At 45.5% G+C, this 17823-nt stretch overlaps 1 protein-coding gene across 1 annotated transcript in view; it reads right to left on the reverse strand.

Annotated features, from left to right (window-relative positions):
* SEC31B (SEC31 homolog B, COPII coat complex component) overlaps positions 1-16985 on the reverse strand; it is a 36288-nt gene extending 19303 nt beyond the window's left edge. Inside the window, exons 1-10 of the mRNA XM_047073310.1 lie at positions 16926-16985; positions 14455-14541; positions 13979-14102; positions 6793-6988; positions 6491-6586; positions 5414-5557; positions 4954-5096; positions 3790-3889; positions 3524-3685; positions 2882-3016 (exon numbers count right to left, since the gene is read on the reverse strand). Of these exons, the coding sequence (XP_046929266.1) occupies positions 2882-3016; positions 3524-3685; positions 3790-3889; positions 4954-5096; positions 5414-5557; positions 6491-6586; positions 6793-6988; positions 13979-14102; positions 14455-14533 (1179 nt within the window). The 5' untranslated portion in view covers positions 14534-14541; positions 16926-16985. The remainder of the gene's footprint in view (positions 1-2881; positions 3017-3523; positions 3686-3789; positions 3890-4953; positions 5097-5413; positions 5558-6490; positions 6587-6792; positions 6989-13978; positions 14103-14454; positions 14542-16925) is intronic.
* Positions 16986-17823: the final 838 nt, after the last annotated feature.

Raw genomic sequence — 17823 nt, forward strand, 5'->3', positions numbered from 1 at the left:
AGCTTCTGCACAGCAAAGGAAATAATCAGCAAAACTAAAAGGCAACTGACAGAATGGGAGAAGATATTTGCAAATGACATATCAGATAAAGGGTTAGTATCCAAAATCTACAAAGAACTTATCAAACTCAACACCCAAAAAACAATCCAGTGAAGAAATGGGCAAAAGACACGAATAGACACTTCTCCAAAGAAGACATCCAAATAGCCATCCGACACATGAAAAAATGCTCCACATCACTCATCATCAGGGAAATACAAATCAAAACCACAGTGAGATACCACCTCACACCTGTCAGAATGGCTAACATTAACAACTCAGGCAACGACAGATGTTGGTGAGGATGCGGAGAAAGAGGATCTCTTTTGCATTGTTGATGGGAATGCAAGCTGGTGCAGCCACTCTGGAAAACAGTATGGAGGTTCCTCAAAAAACTAAAAACAGAACTACCCTACGACCCAGCAATTGCACTATCCAAGGGATTTATCCAAGGGATACAGGTGTGCTGTTTCGAAGGGACACATGCACCCTCATGTTTACAGCAGCACTATCAACAATAGCCAAAGTATGGAAAGAGCCCAAATGCCCATTGATGGATGAATGGATAAAGAAGATGTGGTGTGTATACACACACACACACACACACACACACACACACACACACACACACACACTGGAGTATTACTTGGCAATCAAAAAGAATGAAATCTTGCCATTTGCAACTATGTAGATGGACCTGGAGGGTATTATGCTAACCGAAATTAGTCAGTCAGAGAAAGACAAAAATCATATGACTTCACTCATATGAGGACTTTAAGAGACAAAACAGATGAACACAAGGGAAGGGAAGCAAAAATAATATAAAAACAGGGAGGGCGACAAAACAGAAGAGACTCATAAATACGGAGAACAAACTGAGGGTTACTGGAGGGGTTGTGGGAGGGGGGATGGGCTAAATGGGTAAGGGGCATTAAGGAATCTACTCCTGAAATCATTGTTGCACTATATGCTAACTAATTTGGGTGTAAATTTTAAAAAATAAAAAATAAAACAAGTTAAAAAAAAAAAAAGAATGCAGGCCTCTCCAGACAGACCCAGAAATACAGAGAACAAGCCAGTGGCCGCCAAAGGGGAGGATTAGGTGAGAGGCCAGGCAAATGGTTGAAGGGGAGTGGGAGGTACCTGTTTCTAGTTATGCAATGAATAAGTCATGGTACAGTATAGGAAATACAGCCAATGGTACTATAATAGCACTGTATGGTGACCCATGGTAGCTATACTTGTGAACGTAGCGGAACGTATAAATCTGCTGAATCGCTATGTTGTACTCCTGAAACTAATGTAACATCGTGTATCAGCTATACTTCAATTAAAAAAGGCAGAGGGGTGCCTGGGTGGCTCAGGTGGTTAAGGGTCCGACTCTTGATCTCAGCTCAGGTCATGATCTCACAGTTCATGAGTTCAAGCCCCGCATTAGGTTCTGAACTGATGGCACAGAGCCTGCTTGGGATTCTCTCTCTCCCCCTATGTCTGTCCCTTCCCTACTCTCTCTCTCTCTCTCTGTCTCTCTCAAAATAAATAAATAAAAACTTTTAAAAAAAGGTTTTAAATAAGTATTGGGGCTAATTCAGAGAAAATGAAACTCCTAGGCATTGTTGGAAATATTAAATTGTGCAGCTGCTGTGGAAAATGGTATGGTGAGTCCTCAACAATTAAACACAGAATTATCTCCTGAAATCAATAAACAAAACAAACGAAGAAATGTAGGTCTTTCAGCATCAGAATTCTTCACCTCCCTGCCTCTTGAGTGTGTTGGCCTTGCCTCCACAATAAAACTGGTGGCTCTGCACAGAAGAATCACTTCTTCGATACATCTGTTTTTAAATGACACCTAATATTTAAAGCATTAGGTTAACCTAGGGCCCTGCCTCTCCTCAGGCCAGCAGCAGGGGAATCACCTGGGAACTTACTGGAAATCAGAATCTTGGGTCTTACCCTAGACTAAAGGAACCAGAATCTGAATTTTAGTAAGATCTCCAGGTGATCTGTATGTGTATTAAAGTTTGAGAAGCACTTGCTTTAGGGATAAAAATGAACAAAATGTGGTCCCTATCCTCCAGGAGTCCATTACTTAGTAGGGTCTCCACCCGAGTATGTAAATAACCTTAGTCCAAGTAAAGTGTATCATTATAGGAGGATAAGTCCTCAAAGTGAAGTCTGACAAGGGCTTAAAGATGGACATCATGGAGGGGGTGGTATTTAAGCAAAAGAACATGAAAAGGTACGGTAGGATTCAATGGCTCAGGAGAGAAGTTGAAGGGCAGGGTACAGGCAAAAGCAGCAAAGCTGTGGAGTTATTTGTGGAACAGAAAGGAGTCATATATAACTGGAGCACATGAAACACATAAGAATAAGGGGGAATAAAAACTGGAAAGGTAAGTGCGGCCCTGTGTACATTTGGCCTTGAGTCCATAAGACAATGGGGGCCAAAGGTTTTGAGCAGAGGAGGGACAGGATGGAATCTACATTTTTTTCTTTCCTGCTTTGTATTCTAACCCTTACATGTCTGGACTCACTACCAGTCCAAACACGTAAGAGTTAGAGAAAGATCAGGTGGAATCTCAAGCAGTTCTCCATAACCGAGCAGTCTAAAGCGCTCAATTCCCTTTAGACAGGACCAGCACAGTACGCTAGGCAAAGGGGTAGAAAGGAAAGCTACAGTAACTCTGCCTGAGCATGAAGGTGGGACCTGATCTGAGACACAGGGAGTAGGAATGAATCTCCTACAGAACACAGCTCCGTGCTGGGCACGCAACAGGCTTCACAAACACGTACACACATACAACCATGCACTACCCGCCCCCCCCCCCACTACACTTACAGCAAATGAAACACCTGCTGGCCTTCTCATCCATTTGGGGGGTTTTTGTAGAGGAGGTATCAATGATGCTTGGGCCACTTGCTCTGGCACCTGCAATGGCGGGAGAGGCTGACCTTTGCTGAAGGAAGAAGAGATCTGAGGGCAAAAGGACACCAACTTGAAGTGCTGCTGCATCTACAAGTTTGGGGGAAATCCGTGAAACATCCAATCTGGCCCACAAAGGCTAGACTCCCATTTTCTAGGGAACTGGTAGTGAGAGTAAAACTCCCATGCAGTAGGCTCTTGGAAAGCCTACTGTATCCAAGGTCTACAGTGGAGTGTAGACACAGAACGGATCTATAGGAGAAAGGGAGATAAGGCACTTCCAAAATAACGATTCCACCATAGAGGTCCAGTGTCCCTGAAATACCACAGAGAACATCCAAGAGCAAGCGTCAAGGTGAAGGCCTCTTTTGTATTGTGGCAGAAATTGACATCCTCCCAGGAAGATGGGCACTAGAGCAAAGGTGCAGCCCTCCCAACCCAGGCCCCTGGCTTCCCAGTCTCCAATAGTCCCCACTTCTTCCCAGGCCATTCGTCCTTCTCTCTCCCCCAACATAGAGACAGAATTCCCTCCAGCATTCTCCACCAAGCCCTTCAAACCTTGTCAGCCTGTCTGATCTGCTGGACTTCCCAGCTCCTACCCATCACGGAGTACAAACTGATCCAGCCGTCGAAGGAGGCAGCAGAGAACACTGGAGGGTCCCGAGGGCACCACTGCACATCAAAGCACCAACTACTCTGTGTGGGTAGCTTATATACTACCTGTGAAGGAACCCAACCATTAGGGAAACCTTGACTTAGGTAAAACAATGCAGAACACACAGCTCATCTCCTCTCCCAGCATGCCCACAGAAAGGCCGGCCCACCTCACCACTCCCCAGGTTCCAGCACAAGATCTGGTTGTCCTTGGCACTACTGAGCAGCAGCTCAGGGTCAGCCTGGCTCCACGACACTGACAAGATCCCCCTAAAAAGGAAAGGAAAGAGGAACTGACATTTGTTGAATGCCCACTAGAAGTAGAGTGTCATACATATCTTGGATATATCTCATCCCTATAAAATGAGTGGCCTGATTTCATTTTACAAATGAGGAAAAGGAGGCTTTGAAAAATTAAGGAACCTTCGGCAGCCATACAGCCAGGACACGTCAAACCCCAGAGCCTGGGCACTATGCACTGTATCATTCTGCCTCTCACAGTTCCCTGCAGAATGGCCCGCTTCTCTTCCCTGACTGTAGAGTAGGGACTGTGAATCAGCATGAGTCACTCAAGCACCCATCCCTATGTGTGCTTTTTAGCCCATGTGAGGAGTGAGGATCTAACTCTTAAAAGTCCCCAAGAAGGCATAAAAGCAACATAGACCTTTAGTAAGAAAGAACAGTGTGGGGTTGTTTTCTCTGCTAGGGGCCTAAGAGTTACAGCTTCAGGGGCAGGCCTGTTCGGAGGATAAACAGGAGCCAAGGTTTTCTTACTGAAAAGTCTTAGGGGTGCCTGGGTGGCTTAGTCAGTTAAGTGTCTGACTCTCGGTTTTGGCTCAGGTCATAATCTTGTGGTTTGTGAGATCAAGCCCCATGTCAGGCTCTGTGCTGACAGTGTGGAGCTTTCTTGGGATTCTCTGTCTCCCTCTCTCTCTACCCTTCTCTCTCTCAAAATAAAGAAACTAAAAAAAAAAAAAAAAAAAAAAAAAAAAAGGAGAAGTCTTGGAGGAGATAACCTCACCACCTAAAGAGATTAACATTATCCTGGACTCTCCCAGGAGGACTAAACATTGGCTCCAAATATTTGTCATGACCCCATCCACACTCCAATTTCTGGAAGTTAAATGGAATCTCAGGTTCTTCTCAATAACCTTACCATCTCAAGAAACTCCTCTTTGTTGGGGCTAGAGCTAGGATTGGGAAACTGTTCATTGGGAATGGCTTTGAAGGCAGGGAGGATGTTTGGTAACTAAAGTGAGGCATTCACTGCCTCCTACCCAGGTCAGTTATGCCATACCGTCTGCCAAAAAAGTAGACACAGTTTGAGATATTACCTGCTGTGGCTCTCCAGCACCTTCAGGGGAGAGGAGGCAAAGCGCAAATCCCACAGCTGAATCACTGGAAGACGATCATCTTCTGAGCAGAGCACCAATTGGGTGGCTATCTCTGGGTGCCAGGCCAAGCCTGAGCTGTGCATCTGTGAACAAAGCAGACCCCAAAGGGTGATGTAACCTGACTCTTCTGATTATGAACCTTTTCTGCCCAGTTGCAATAGGGCAGGTTTTGTGTCTCTTCTGTGTGATGACCATGAGTAAGTAATGAATATTAGAAGCCTCCAGATCAGCTCTGTTTAGCTTCCCTAAGCATTCACTCTCAACAGGAAATCTGATAAGAGGCTAAGTCTGCAAGTGTAGCAGCTGAAAGCAGAACCCTGGCCTGGGGAAGAACAGCTCCAAAGCCCAGGCATGAGGGAGAAGCCAGAGCCCAACCCTGCATTCCGCCTCCAGAACTCACCCTGTTGCTATGATCGCTGACTTTGATGATAGGTTCATTCTTTCTGAGATCCCACACAACTGCCTTGCCGCTGGGGTGAGCAGAAGCCAGAATGTGTTGAACCTGCCGGTTCCAAGCGAGTGCTTTGATGTCTTCTGGAGGCTGCTGTGGCAGGACGGGGGGAGGGGTGGAGGACAACTTGTCATCCCCTGGACCAAGAGACATTTGCTGTTCCACTGCTCCCAACCACCCACAGAAAGCCCAAGAGCAGACATGAGCTTCCCAAACCCAGATAGTGTCAGGGAGCCGGGGGTTAAATTTTCTAGAGAGGATCCTTTGGGGGTACTGGTGTAGAAATTGAGAGAAGGGCAGGCACACTTGGATTTTACTCCTATCCCAAGTTGCTCCTGAGAGAATAAAGTCAAGATTTAAAACAGGCCTCTTATCTATGACAGAGAGAGAGGGAGAGGAGGAGGAAGAAAGGGAAACACAGACACATAAGACCCTCAGAGAAAATGAGGCAGAAAGAAAAGCCATTGCTATTTTTAGGGCACAGGGTACTATCAAATTTATACTTAACTTACCTCACGATACTGTAAGCATAAGACAGAGAAGAGCCAGGAAGCAAAAAGACAGACCCAGTTATAGACTGACAGGTAGGTACACTCAGAGACAGATATGCACAGGACCCCAACTGCATGGAGAACTAGATACAGAGGCAAAGCTGACCCACCTCACAAAAAGGACAAGAGTATATCTGGGTGTCCTACTCTTAGCCCCACTTCCTGAGCTTAGGGTCCTACTCTACCCTGCCTGAGCTCTACTATGATAAATCGTACTCACACTTCTTTTCTCAATGCCTCCCACTGCCCTTCTTCATCTTCCTTCCAGAAACCCTAGGACAGTTAATGACCACAAACCACCCCACCACACGCACACCCTCCCCTCCATTGCTGCTAATGGCTGGCTGGTAAAATGTGTTCGTTTGCGGAGCTTTATTGCCCTCCAGTGGTAAAGTCCAAAACCTCCTGTGCTCTGGCTGCCTCCAGGATTCAAGACTCTCCCTGGGAAAATCAGCTGCCCTAGGAGCCTCCTTACCTGTGACTTGGATCCTGGGGTCATTGGCACATTTAGGTTATTCAAATCCCAAATGAAGATTTCAGAATCACTGGCCCCTGTGGCCAGGAGGTGGCCCTGTATGAAGAACAGGTCTTTGGAGAAACACCACCCCAGGAAGAAGTGAGAGTAGGAAAGGGGGAAAGAGACCCACATGTGGGGTTTCCAAAGCCTCTCCCCTAACAGCCTGGGAGAGGTTACAGACTGGAGGCCACAAGTGAATGTTTCCATACAGAATTGTTACTCCATGGCTTGGCCATGTCTGACCAACTGAAATGCAGTACCTGGAAAGGATTAAAGTCAAGGGCTCTGACAGCCCCCGTGTGCTTCTGCCTCTGGGCAATCACAGGCTCCTTCCCCGAAGACAGGATGTGGGTCACATTGTATAGAGTAAGCATGCCATTGTTCCCTCCGCCTGCAATAACCCCGGAGGCTTCCAGAAGCCCATTGCCAAAGCTCCCCCAGATCAGCTTGTAAAACCTACAAAGAGGAGAAACTGGCATCAGCACCAACTCAGAACCATGTTAATAGGCAGAGAGCAGGCATCTCTGTCAGCCTCTGCCATTATGCAGACATCCCCACCCCAAGACAGGCCTGCCTTTCTCCCTCACTTACCAGACACACAACAGAGGTGTCCTCACTTTGGTCCTGCCCTTTCTCTGAAAAATATTCCATCTTTGTTACACTAGAAGTGAGGAGGCCAGGCTTTTTTTTCCCCCCTAAATTAACATTATTAGGGTTATATAGGGCCAGTGATACATATTTCAAATAAATTACTTCACTTAATCCTCACAACTCAAATAACAGTAACAACTAACACTTATTAAACAGTTCCTACGTATGAAGCATTGTTTTAAGTGCTTCACATGTATTCACTGATTTAATATTCAATAACTCTATAAGGTATTATTACTAACTCCATTTTCAATTGAGGAAACTGAGACACAGAAAATATATGAATTTCTGTATATACAGTTAGTAGTTTTATCCCTATTTGACACCTAGGAAGTGGTGGAATCAAGGTATAAAGTCTGGCCCATTAATTTAGAGTCTGATCCCTTAACCATCATAAAAGACTGTATTCTGTTTAGAGGAAATCCAAACTCTTCTGTACCTGACTAGAAGCAGGTTCCCTACACCAACAACTGTTGTCCTCTCTTCCCTCTCAAGCTGTAAGTGAGAAGGGACCCAAGGATCACTCCACCTTGTCTCTCCCATGTGACTAGCCCACTGGATCTGCTCTATGGCTGTAGCCGGCCAGCCCTAGAAACATAGAAGCAAAAAGAATAAACACATCTCTTGGGAAACACTTCTGGCTTTCTGGCCTGCATCTTACACAAAAGGAAAAGATGGATCCTGGGCCCCTGCAGAGTTAGGTCCTCTACAAAGCCCCTAGGGAATCCATGTGAAATCCCCAAAGCCTTAAAGGTAGTCTTGTCCTCCATTTCACAGCTGCTAGCCAAGGGTATTTCCACAGCCCTTCGGGGAAGCCAGATTTCACATTGAATGATGTCATAAGATCCCTAACTGGAATGAAATGTTCCCACACCCTGGTAAACATCAGCCAAGAAACTGAGTGGGGTGACCAGGCAGGAACCTGTTTGACCAGCCATTAGGCAGCACCAACCTGTTAGAAGTGAAGAGTTGAACACCATTTGAGACCAGGTCAGAGCAGAGCTGACACAAACAGTGGCTCTAAATGTACTGTCCAAAAGGCCATGTGTTCTAACATTGCACTGATCTCAATAGGGCAGAAGAACGTGTGCCACATTGGTTCAAGAGGCTGCCATGTCACCCTGGGGCTAGAGGTCAGTGTGGGCTGAGGGCAAGTCAACAAAATAACTAAAGAAACCCATAATAAGTCTCACAGGAACCAGAGGAGAATATGGCCAGTGAAAAACTCACATGGGGGTGGTAGATGTCACAGGAACGTCAGTATGATCACAGCACCTGGCATACAGACCAAAGACAAAGGCACCTGAGACCTCAAGGGGGAGTCACCAAAGAGTTAGAGAACAAGCCTAGTTAGTTTAGAGTGACCAAAATGCAGAACACAGAGTGTGACAAAATGATTTTCTTTCTGTAAGCATGTAGAAATTACAGTCCTATGGTTAACCATTTCACTAGTGAGAGTGAGCCTAGAGCCCAAATAGGACATGAAAGGGAACATCTAGGAGAGTGAGAACGGCTAGGACAAGTTAAGCAAGGACCAGGACATGATCATTCAACGGACTCAAGGAATGTCAATCATCTCTGCTCTTCAAATGGTCAGGGAACAGTGTGTGTGTGTGTGTGTGTGTGTGTGTGTGTGTACGCACACATGTGCACGCAGAAAAAGAGTGCACGGAATGCAGGCAAATGCAACAAAATATTAACTACTGATAAATCTAGGTAAAAGTATATAATTGTTCATTGTACTATTCTACAACTTTCTATGTTTGAATAGTTTAAAAGTTAAAAAACAAGATGGCCTTTGGCTTGAAAATAGGATTTCCAGAGACTAGAAGAGATTTAAAGAGATGGTATAGGAAGAGTTTGCATGGAATGATGGGAACTTTCAAAACATGAGAATACAGGTGCAATTCTCTGCTGAAGAGGTTCCCATGGAGATGGTGATAAGGGGCAGTATACTGCATCAAAGAAATACAGATTCTTGGGGCACCTGGGTGGCTCAGGGGGTTGACTGTCCGACTCTTGATTTTGGCTCAGGTCATAATCTGAAGGTCATGGGATCGAGCCCTGCATCGGGCTCCGCACTGAACAGGAAGCATGCTTAAGACTGTCTCCCCCTCTGCCCCTCTCCCTCACTTGCACTCTCTCTTTCTCTCTAAAATAAAAAAAGAAAAAGAAAAAAACAGATTCTTTATTTTCCTACTTAGACCTTGCAAAGCAGAATTTCCAGAGACAGGCCCTCAGAATCTACATTTTTAAAAAATTTTTTTAACATTTACTTATTGTTGAGAGACAGAGAGAGACAGAGCATGAGCATAGGAGGGGCAGAGAGAGGGGAGACACAGAATCTGAAGCAGGCTCCAGGCTCTGAGCTGTCTGCACAGAGCCCAACACGGGGCTCAAACTCACAAACCGCGAGATCATGACCTGAGCCGAAGTCAGACGCTTAACCTACTGAGCCACCCAGGCGCCCCCAGAATCTACATTTTTAACAAGAGCCTCCAGGTGATTGTAACAAGCAAACAGGGTTGAGAACCCCTGTGTTGGATACATCAGATTGATACCAGCCTAGACCAGTAGGGGAAGACACTGAAATTCATAAAGACAGAACCAGCCCTACGACCAGCTCATGGCTATGCTCCTGGTGGAGAGAAAAAGACAAGGTTAAAGAGAATAAATTGAGGCCTGAGAGATCACAAGGCCATCCTAGCTAAGCTCAGCTGAGGCCAAGCTTTAGCTAATTTATAACTAGGAACATGTGTTGTGTAAATTCTTTCTTCCATAATTTATGTACTTCTTTGTTTGGGATTTTGCTTTTATTTGCTTAGTAAGGTTCCTTTTTAAATTTTTTTTTCAACGTTTATTTATTTTTGGGACAGAGAGAGACAGAGCATGAACGGGGGAGGGGCAGAGAGAGAGGGAGACACAGAATCGGAAACAGGCTCCAGGCTCCGAGCCATCAGCCCAGAGCCTGACGCGGGGCTCGAACTCACGGACCGCGAGATCGTGACCTGGCTGAAGTCGGACGCTTAACCGACTGCGCCACCCAGGCGCCCCGGTTCCTTTTTAAAAATAACCACCTCAGAGGGGGTCTGGGTGACTCAGTCAGTTAGGCAACTGACTCCTGATTTTGGCTCAGGTCATGATCTCACAGTTTGTGAGTTTAAGCCCTACATTGGGCTCTGCCCTGACAGTGCAGAGCCTGCCTGGGATTCTCTCTCTGCCCCTCCTCTGATCGCTTGCTATCAAAATAAATAAAATAAACATTAAAAAAATTCCAACCTCATGTTACTGAACTAAAGTGAAAACAAGCCAAACTAGCTGAGGGAATCCAAGTTTCCTTAAAAGTCAGAGCAGTGAAGGGACACCTAGGTGGCTCAGTTAGTTAAGTGTCTGACTTCGGCTCCAGTTATGATCTCACAGTTGGTGAGTGTGAGCCCCACATCGGGCTCTGTGCTGACAGCTCAGAGCCTGGAGCCTGCTTTGGATTCTGTGTCTCCCTCTCTCTCTGCCCCTCCCCTGCTCATGCTCTGTCTTTCTCAACACACACACACACACACACACACATTAAAAAAAAAGTTAGAGCAGTGAGGGCAGTGCTCAAGTTGGAGAATGAAGACAGTGAAGTGAAGCAGTGGCTGTCTGAGAGAACTTCTTCTCTGAAGCCTAATATGCACCAGCTAATACGTGCCCATGTATCCCAAATTTACAGCAGAGAAAAACAGGGCCAGAGAAGTTAAACAATGTGCCCAAGAGGATATTAGATGGCAGCGTTGGGATCTGAACCCAGGCCTATCCAACAACAAAGCCCACGTTCTCTCCACTCTGTGATCTTGATGTAATCTCTAAGGAAGGCAAACCTTGGAAATGGGAAAACTAAGAAAAGTACACAAAGTGATCTTTTTCTGCTTGGTGTTGTTCCTTACACAGGCACCCAAAGAGAGGCCATAGGGTTCCCCAAGTAGCCAGAACTACTATAAAGGTGCTGGAAGATAGATCACCTACTGTCTTCACGTTACTAGAGAATGGGTCATACAGAGGTACAGAGACCACAAAAAGATCTAGACCCTCAGTGCAGACAGAGGGTGGAGTATTGCACGTCGCACACTGGTCTCTGACCTCATTCAGCCACAGCAGCTAAGTCCTCGTTTCATTAAGACAATTCATAAATAACGTATTATTCTCCCAAAAACCTTTATTCTTGAGTGAGATTCATCTAACAAACCAAACATCACTTGCTTCAATGCACGTGCTAATCCATATTGATTCTGATGCATCCACTGGCTTTAATCCATTCCCTCTCTTCAGTCTATTTACAGCTTGAGGTGGTCCCTTATCCACCCCCACACCAGTGTTTCAGAGGACTTCTCTTTCAGTCAGATATTTCTAAATACATAATATTTTCTGATGCCTCATGAATTGATATAAAGGGATTTTCAGGATTCAAATGTGGTTGAGGCATGCGTCTGGTGACAAGGGCAGGCAAAGGATGGGGGAAGATTTTGAAAAGTATGTGTTAGGTAATAATGGTGAGACCCAAGGAAGCTTTCTTTAAAAAAAAAAAAAGGAAAAAGAAAAGAGATTATGATACAAAAAAGGAAGAGACGGAAACACTGAACATAATACCTGAATTTAGAGCTCAGTAGGTTCTTAGTCTTCTTGTACAACCTCTTCTTTATATGTAAGTGAGGAAACCTACGACCTCCATTTGCACAAAGTCACCTATCTCTAGCCAAGAATGCAACCCAATACAACTGTGCTTTCCACTAAACCACGCAAAAGATGGCACAGAAAAGAAAGAGGAAAGTATAAAGCAAAGAACAGGCAGCGCTCTCTCTACCTCGATCATCTTGGTCAATAGTTTGAGATGTGGATTTCTGAGTAAGTGACTGAACCCAGGCTGGAACAGAAAGAAGTGGGTGCCTTAGGCCCTCGGGTGTCTAAGATGATTTCTTCAACAACACCCTATAGATCTATGTCAAAGATAGTTCCTTAGGTCTTTGGAAATGCAACTCAATCTTTGCACACAATTATAGAGGTAGAAAAGAAAATAGAGATGACACACTATCAATAGTGTTAGCTGCACTATTTATTTTGGGTATAGCTCCCAATCTCTGCAGGATCAAACAGGGTATGAAGTGAAGTTTACAATTCCTGATTTGAGTACCAACATTTCAAAAAGGGTCCCTTCAGCCTAGTTGGCTGCAAAACAAACCGATCGTCACCTTTGAAAAGCTCTCAGGGCACTAACATTAACTGAAGAATAACTTTAACTAACTGAAATGGTAGATATGAGTGCTCAGTTTGGTAATCCAGACATTTCTAGCATCGCTCATTCATTTAACAGATAATCCTTAAGCATCAAATGCCAGGTGATGTTTTAGGAGTTAGAGATACAGCAGTGAATGAAACAGACAAAAATCTCTGCCCACAGGGATCTTAGGATTCAATTTCAAGGTTTCTTAAGCAACTATATTGTTTCTTTCTTAGGAACTATTAGCCCTAAGGAGCCACTACTGTGCTAAAGCTGTTGCTTGGCTGGCTGAGGATAGGAGCTCTTACCCATTGCCCCTCTTCTTAAGTCCAGGAGCATAAATGTTATTGAATTAGCTCCCCTCTTTCAGGAGCCCTTTCTGAAATGCTTGCTTAGAGGCTAAGAATATCTCATCATTATTGGTAAACCCTCTAGTGGCTGCTCTTCAAAGGGAAAGATACTGGAAATACAAAGATATAAAAAAACTGTAAAATAAAGGATACTGTCAGAAAGTGATATAGGGGCTCAAGAAAGGGAGAACAATAACTAACCTTTCATTATTAGGCTAACCCATGTAAAGAAAAAAGAGGGTACTTCTATCTAAATATCTTAATTTATCTCTCAGATGGACCAAAACATTCATAAGAGAATGCAAAGTTGCATTTTGACCAGTAATCTCTAAAGAGGGATGGACAAGATAATTCTCTGTAGGAAAAAGACATATTTTTAATCTATAAAATTATGGAAATGGCACTTTTTAATAGTAGAGTAATGCATGTATATTATTTATATTGCCTCTATAACTTGAGTATAGTGAATATTCACATTTTCCCTAGTGGTATGAAAATTTGGAGACCACTGCTTCAGACTGTAAGCCACATCTTTACAAAACCTATAAAAGAGAAGTTGAATAATCGAAAGAAGGTAGATTTTGGAATCAGACCTATGTGTAAATCCTAGCTTCCCAGAGTTTCGGTTCCCTCCTATGCAAAATGGGAATAATGGTATTTATTGCTCAGGCTCATTTTGAGGAATGAATAAGATATACAGAGTCCCTAGCATAGTGCCTGACCTATATACATGTGCTCTGTGAATGCCTGTACTCAGGCCTGTAAGCCTGCCAGAGCCATGAAATCCAGGAGTACCCAATCAGTGCCTAACCACAATGAGGAGAGGCTCATTCATTCTCCTCCCATTGGCAGAAAAGGAGATATTGTGTAAGATTATCTTCACAAGAGCCAAGGGAGGAAGAAGCCAACATCTCTGGGCTCAGAGAGAGATCAGGCACGTATGGGTCCAGGCTTGGGTGAGGAGTCTCTAACACACGACTCTGCCTGATGCCGCTGCTGACCAAAAAAGTGAGAGTGGGTGTTTTTAAAATCCTTTGGTAAAATAAACCCAGAGTTAACTTCTCCCCAACTTGGTGAAGGTCCTTCACCTAACAGATATCCTTATGAGCCTTGAGAAGCACACCTTGCTCCCAGAATTCCTCAGTCTACATCAGGAGCTGCCCTGCACACACATCAACAATTCAGACATGGTACCTGCTTGAGGCAGAAAGGACTCCCTTGCGTTTCAAGTCCAAGGAGGGGTCCCTGAAATCAACCTCAAAGATTTCCAAGGTGCCATTTGTGCTAAAGGAGGCATCTAACTGCTGGGCAGATGTTCCTAGGCACAAGAAAAGTTAGGAAGAGGCAGCATATAAGCAAAAATACATGGATGGATTTGGGGTATAAATGGTTAGGGAGAGGCAGCGGAACAGGAGAGGACTGGGTATATCCTTTTTCAAGTGGTAACTCCAAAGAAAGCAAGAAAACAGGAGGTGCTCAAGCTTGAACCATAATTCAAGGCTGCCCCTAGGTACCCCAAACACCTAATGTCCCCTTGCTTATCCTGCAAGCGAACCCCACCTTTTCATGACTCTAAAGCTTTCTCTGAAGCTCAATAAAGAATTCTGAATATTAAGTTTCCCCTTGACCTATGTACTTCCAGTGGATCCTAGTCCACAGTATCATCATACCTGTGGCGAGATACACAGGGCACTGGCTGGCTGGGCTCCACACTTGGACAGCAGGCCGTTCAAGCTCCTTTAGCTTCATGGTCCGTCCTGTAGGTGGCAGAAAACTGACATAACCCTCAGCTTACTAAAAATAGAAATCAGCAAGCTTAAGGGCCAGATCTAGGAAGCACCTGTGGACACGAGTTCTTGTTTCTCTCTCCCCACCATGGAATGGGGGCATTTCAGGGCAATACAGGGTGACACACTCATGACCATCTGTAGATCTGCAAGGACAGTTCACTTACCCAATTATTAAAATCTAATGCTTTAACCCCAAAAAGATATTTAATTAAACACACTGGTTGCCACAGGCCCAATGGTGATGATAACCATCAAATTGGATAACCTCTCAGTGACCTCATCCATTCCCTTGGCTTTTCATCCGTATGCTGATGACCCCTAAATTCATACCACCAACACAAATTTCTCAACTCTGAGCGCCAAGTTCTTATATGTAACTGCTCATCAAACATTTCTATTTGGATATAGCAAAGATAACCTAAGTCAGTCTGTCTAAAACGGAATTCTCCATTCTACCACCTCCTTCCCCTAAATCTGTTCCTTCTCTATTTTTCTTCATCTCAGTATATGGTATCACTATCCCCCCAACTGCTCAACCTGGGAACCTGAAAGTCACCCTCAATTCCTTCTTGTCCCTTATTCCCTTCTAATTCATCATTAAGGCTTCCTGATTTCACCCCCAAAATGTCTCTTAACCCGTTTACTTTTCTCTAGCTCCACCACCACCATTCTATCTGAAGACACCGTCATCTCTCACCTGCATTACTGCGATAATCTTCCAAATGGTTATCCTTATTCTACCATCACCCAATTAACTCTTTACACAGCAGCAGAAGTGAACTTTTAAAATAAAAAAAATATAGAATTTTGGCATTCCATGCTTCAAATCTTCCAATGACTTCTATTGCACTCAAAACAAAATTGCACTCAAACCCCTTATGACCCTGCTTAACGGCTCATCCTTCCACTTCAACCTCGTCTCTTGCTACTTTCCCCCTTTATTCATTACGCTGCAGCCACATTTTTTTTTTCCTTTCTTTCATTTCCTGGCTTTTTATTACCTCAGAGCTTTTGTAAACTCTGTTTCCGATACTTTAAATGTTCTTCCTTTCATTCTCTGCATGACTGCCTCCTTTTCACATCTTTCTGGGCTAAGTGTCTCACCCCCTCAGGGAGGTGAGCCACCCAACCAAAATCAGTCTCAATTTTTTTTCTCCTTGGTAACTTATTGTTATGTGTTTATTTACATTTACATTGTTGGTCTCAACCACCAATAAGTAAACTCCAGGAGAGCTTGTACTGTGTCTGCTTTGTTCACCATGTTATAACTAACTAGTGCCAGAACAATGTCTGGCATAGAGTAAAGTGCTTGATAATATGTTTAATGAACGTAGACATCCATGTTAATTCTGTGGTTTCCAGTACAATTCTAACACATATTCAAAGTGCCATCCCAACAGGCTTGCAAAGTGGCAGAAAAGTTTTTGGTTTTGTTTTGTATTGTTTTTAATGTAACACTGAACTTGAGGGAAGAAACTTGGGACCCATTGTAAACTGCTTAAGGAAACCACCGTCAGGTTAGTCGCAACCTACAAAAATAGTAGGTAGTATTCCTCAACCTCTAATGTACTTTCCAGCCTGAAGAGAGTTTAAAGCTGCCAATTCAGCCAAGATTCTCACCCAAGACCCTCTTTAGAGGGAGCCTCTAAACGAGGCAACCCCAGGTAACTTCGGACTCGCTGCACATCATATTATACAGTCACCACTGCCACCTGCTGGTCAAAGCCGTTTTCCCGTTTGTGGGGAAAGCCCTTGACAGAAGTAGGAGCTGCGTTCAGCCCTGCGCATTTGACGGGCAAATCTCATTCTCATAACGGTTCTGTGCAACAGGTACTATTATTATATACATTTCACCGGGAAGAAAACTGGCTGGGGCCGAGATATGAACCCCACTGAGCCTCCATCGCTCAGTGCTTTTAACCATGGTATTAGTTCAAACTCAACTCCAGATGAGGTGTTAAATCCCCGACGGCCTAGAAACTGGGAAGATGGGCTGTTAATCTACATTCAACCAAGAGCCGAACAGACTCCCGCGGTGATGGAGGGCGCCAGCGACCCTCCGCAGCCGAGGCCCTGCGGGGGCGGTGAGCACAGCTTCCCTCCAGGCTAGGCTAAGCCGGGGTCCGGGGAGCACGGGAGAAGGTGCGAGGGCAGCGCTGAAGGGAGACAGACCCTCGTGGGGCCGCAGCACCCCGGCGGGGCCGGGAGAGCGGAGCCGGGTCCAATCCGAGCGCGAGCGCGGTGGCGCCCGAGAGGCGCGGACCGGGGTCTCCGCGGGGGACGAGGTCCCTCCGGCGCTCTCCCTACGGTGGAGCGGCGCCCCGGGCCCCAGAGAGGCGGGGAAAACCCACCTGCGCGGAGAGCCCGGGTCACGGGAGCGCGGCGCAGCCACAGCAGGTCTCCTCCGAGGGCCTGTGGGCTCAGCTGGGCGCTGCGGACGGCGGCTGCCGAGGGCCAAAAGTAGTCCTGGAGGCCGAGCACTGCCGCCCGCACGCGCCGCGAAGCGGAGAGGATGGAATAGGATTCTGGCTCTGCAGGCTCCCTCACCTGCGCCGATTGCGCGGTTCTGCCGCAGAGGGTCAGATCCTGCGACCGCTAAGTTCTGGCCTATTCAGTTAGAGCCAGGCTCGGGGAACAGCCCCTGAAAAGGGAAGATACTAATTCATTATTTGTTATGATGGTGAAGACCTGGTACTAACTAGTTCCAGAAGCTCTCAGTGGAATCCTAATTGAAAAGGTAAATAGCAATCGAGGCCATAAACAGCGGTGACGCACTGCAGCCCACCAACTGATGCCGAAAAGCTGTTGGCTGAACGAATTAAGGGCTATAGGCATGCAGAGGCCTAGGTACTGTAGACCAGGGGCTTCCTGGAGTATTTCAGGGACGCAAGACGGGTGTCATACCTTGCAGCGGCAAGATAGGTGGTGTCTCAGAAAGGAGGAAGGGCCCAACTGGCTAGTAGGCACGCTGGCATTTCCCACACCATGAATTAAAGAGGCGGGAAACAGATTGGGAATACCAATCCAACTCTGCAGGTAATTGGGGGTTAGTTAAAATTATGGGTAGGGATGCAATAAGATGAATATTGTGTGTGTATGTGTGTGTGTGTGTGTGTGTGTGTGTTTAATGTTTATTATGCGAGAAAGAGACAGCAAGCAGGGGAGGGGCAGAGACAGAGGGAGACACAGAATCCGAAGCAGGCTCCAGGCTCTGAGCTGCCAGCCCAGAGCCGAGGCGGGGCTCAAATC

This window comes from Lynx rufus, unplaced genomic scaffold (genome assembly GCF_022079265.1).
Source record: "Lynx rufus isolate CCGP_SWC_20201006 ecotype Redwood Valley unplaced genomic scaffold, mLynRuf1.p SCAF_11, whole genome shotgun sequence".
Taxonomy (NCBI): Eukaryota; Metazoa; Chordata; class Mammalia; order Carnivora; family Felidae; genus Lynx; species Lynx rufus.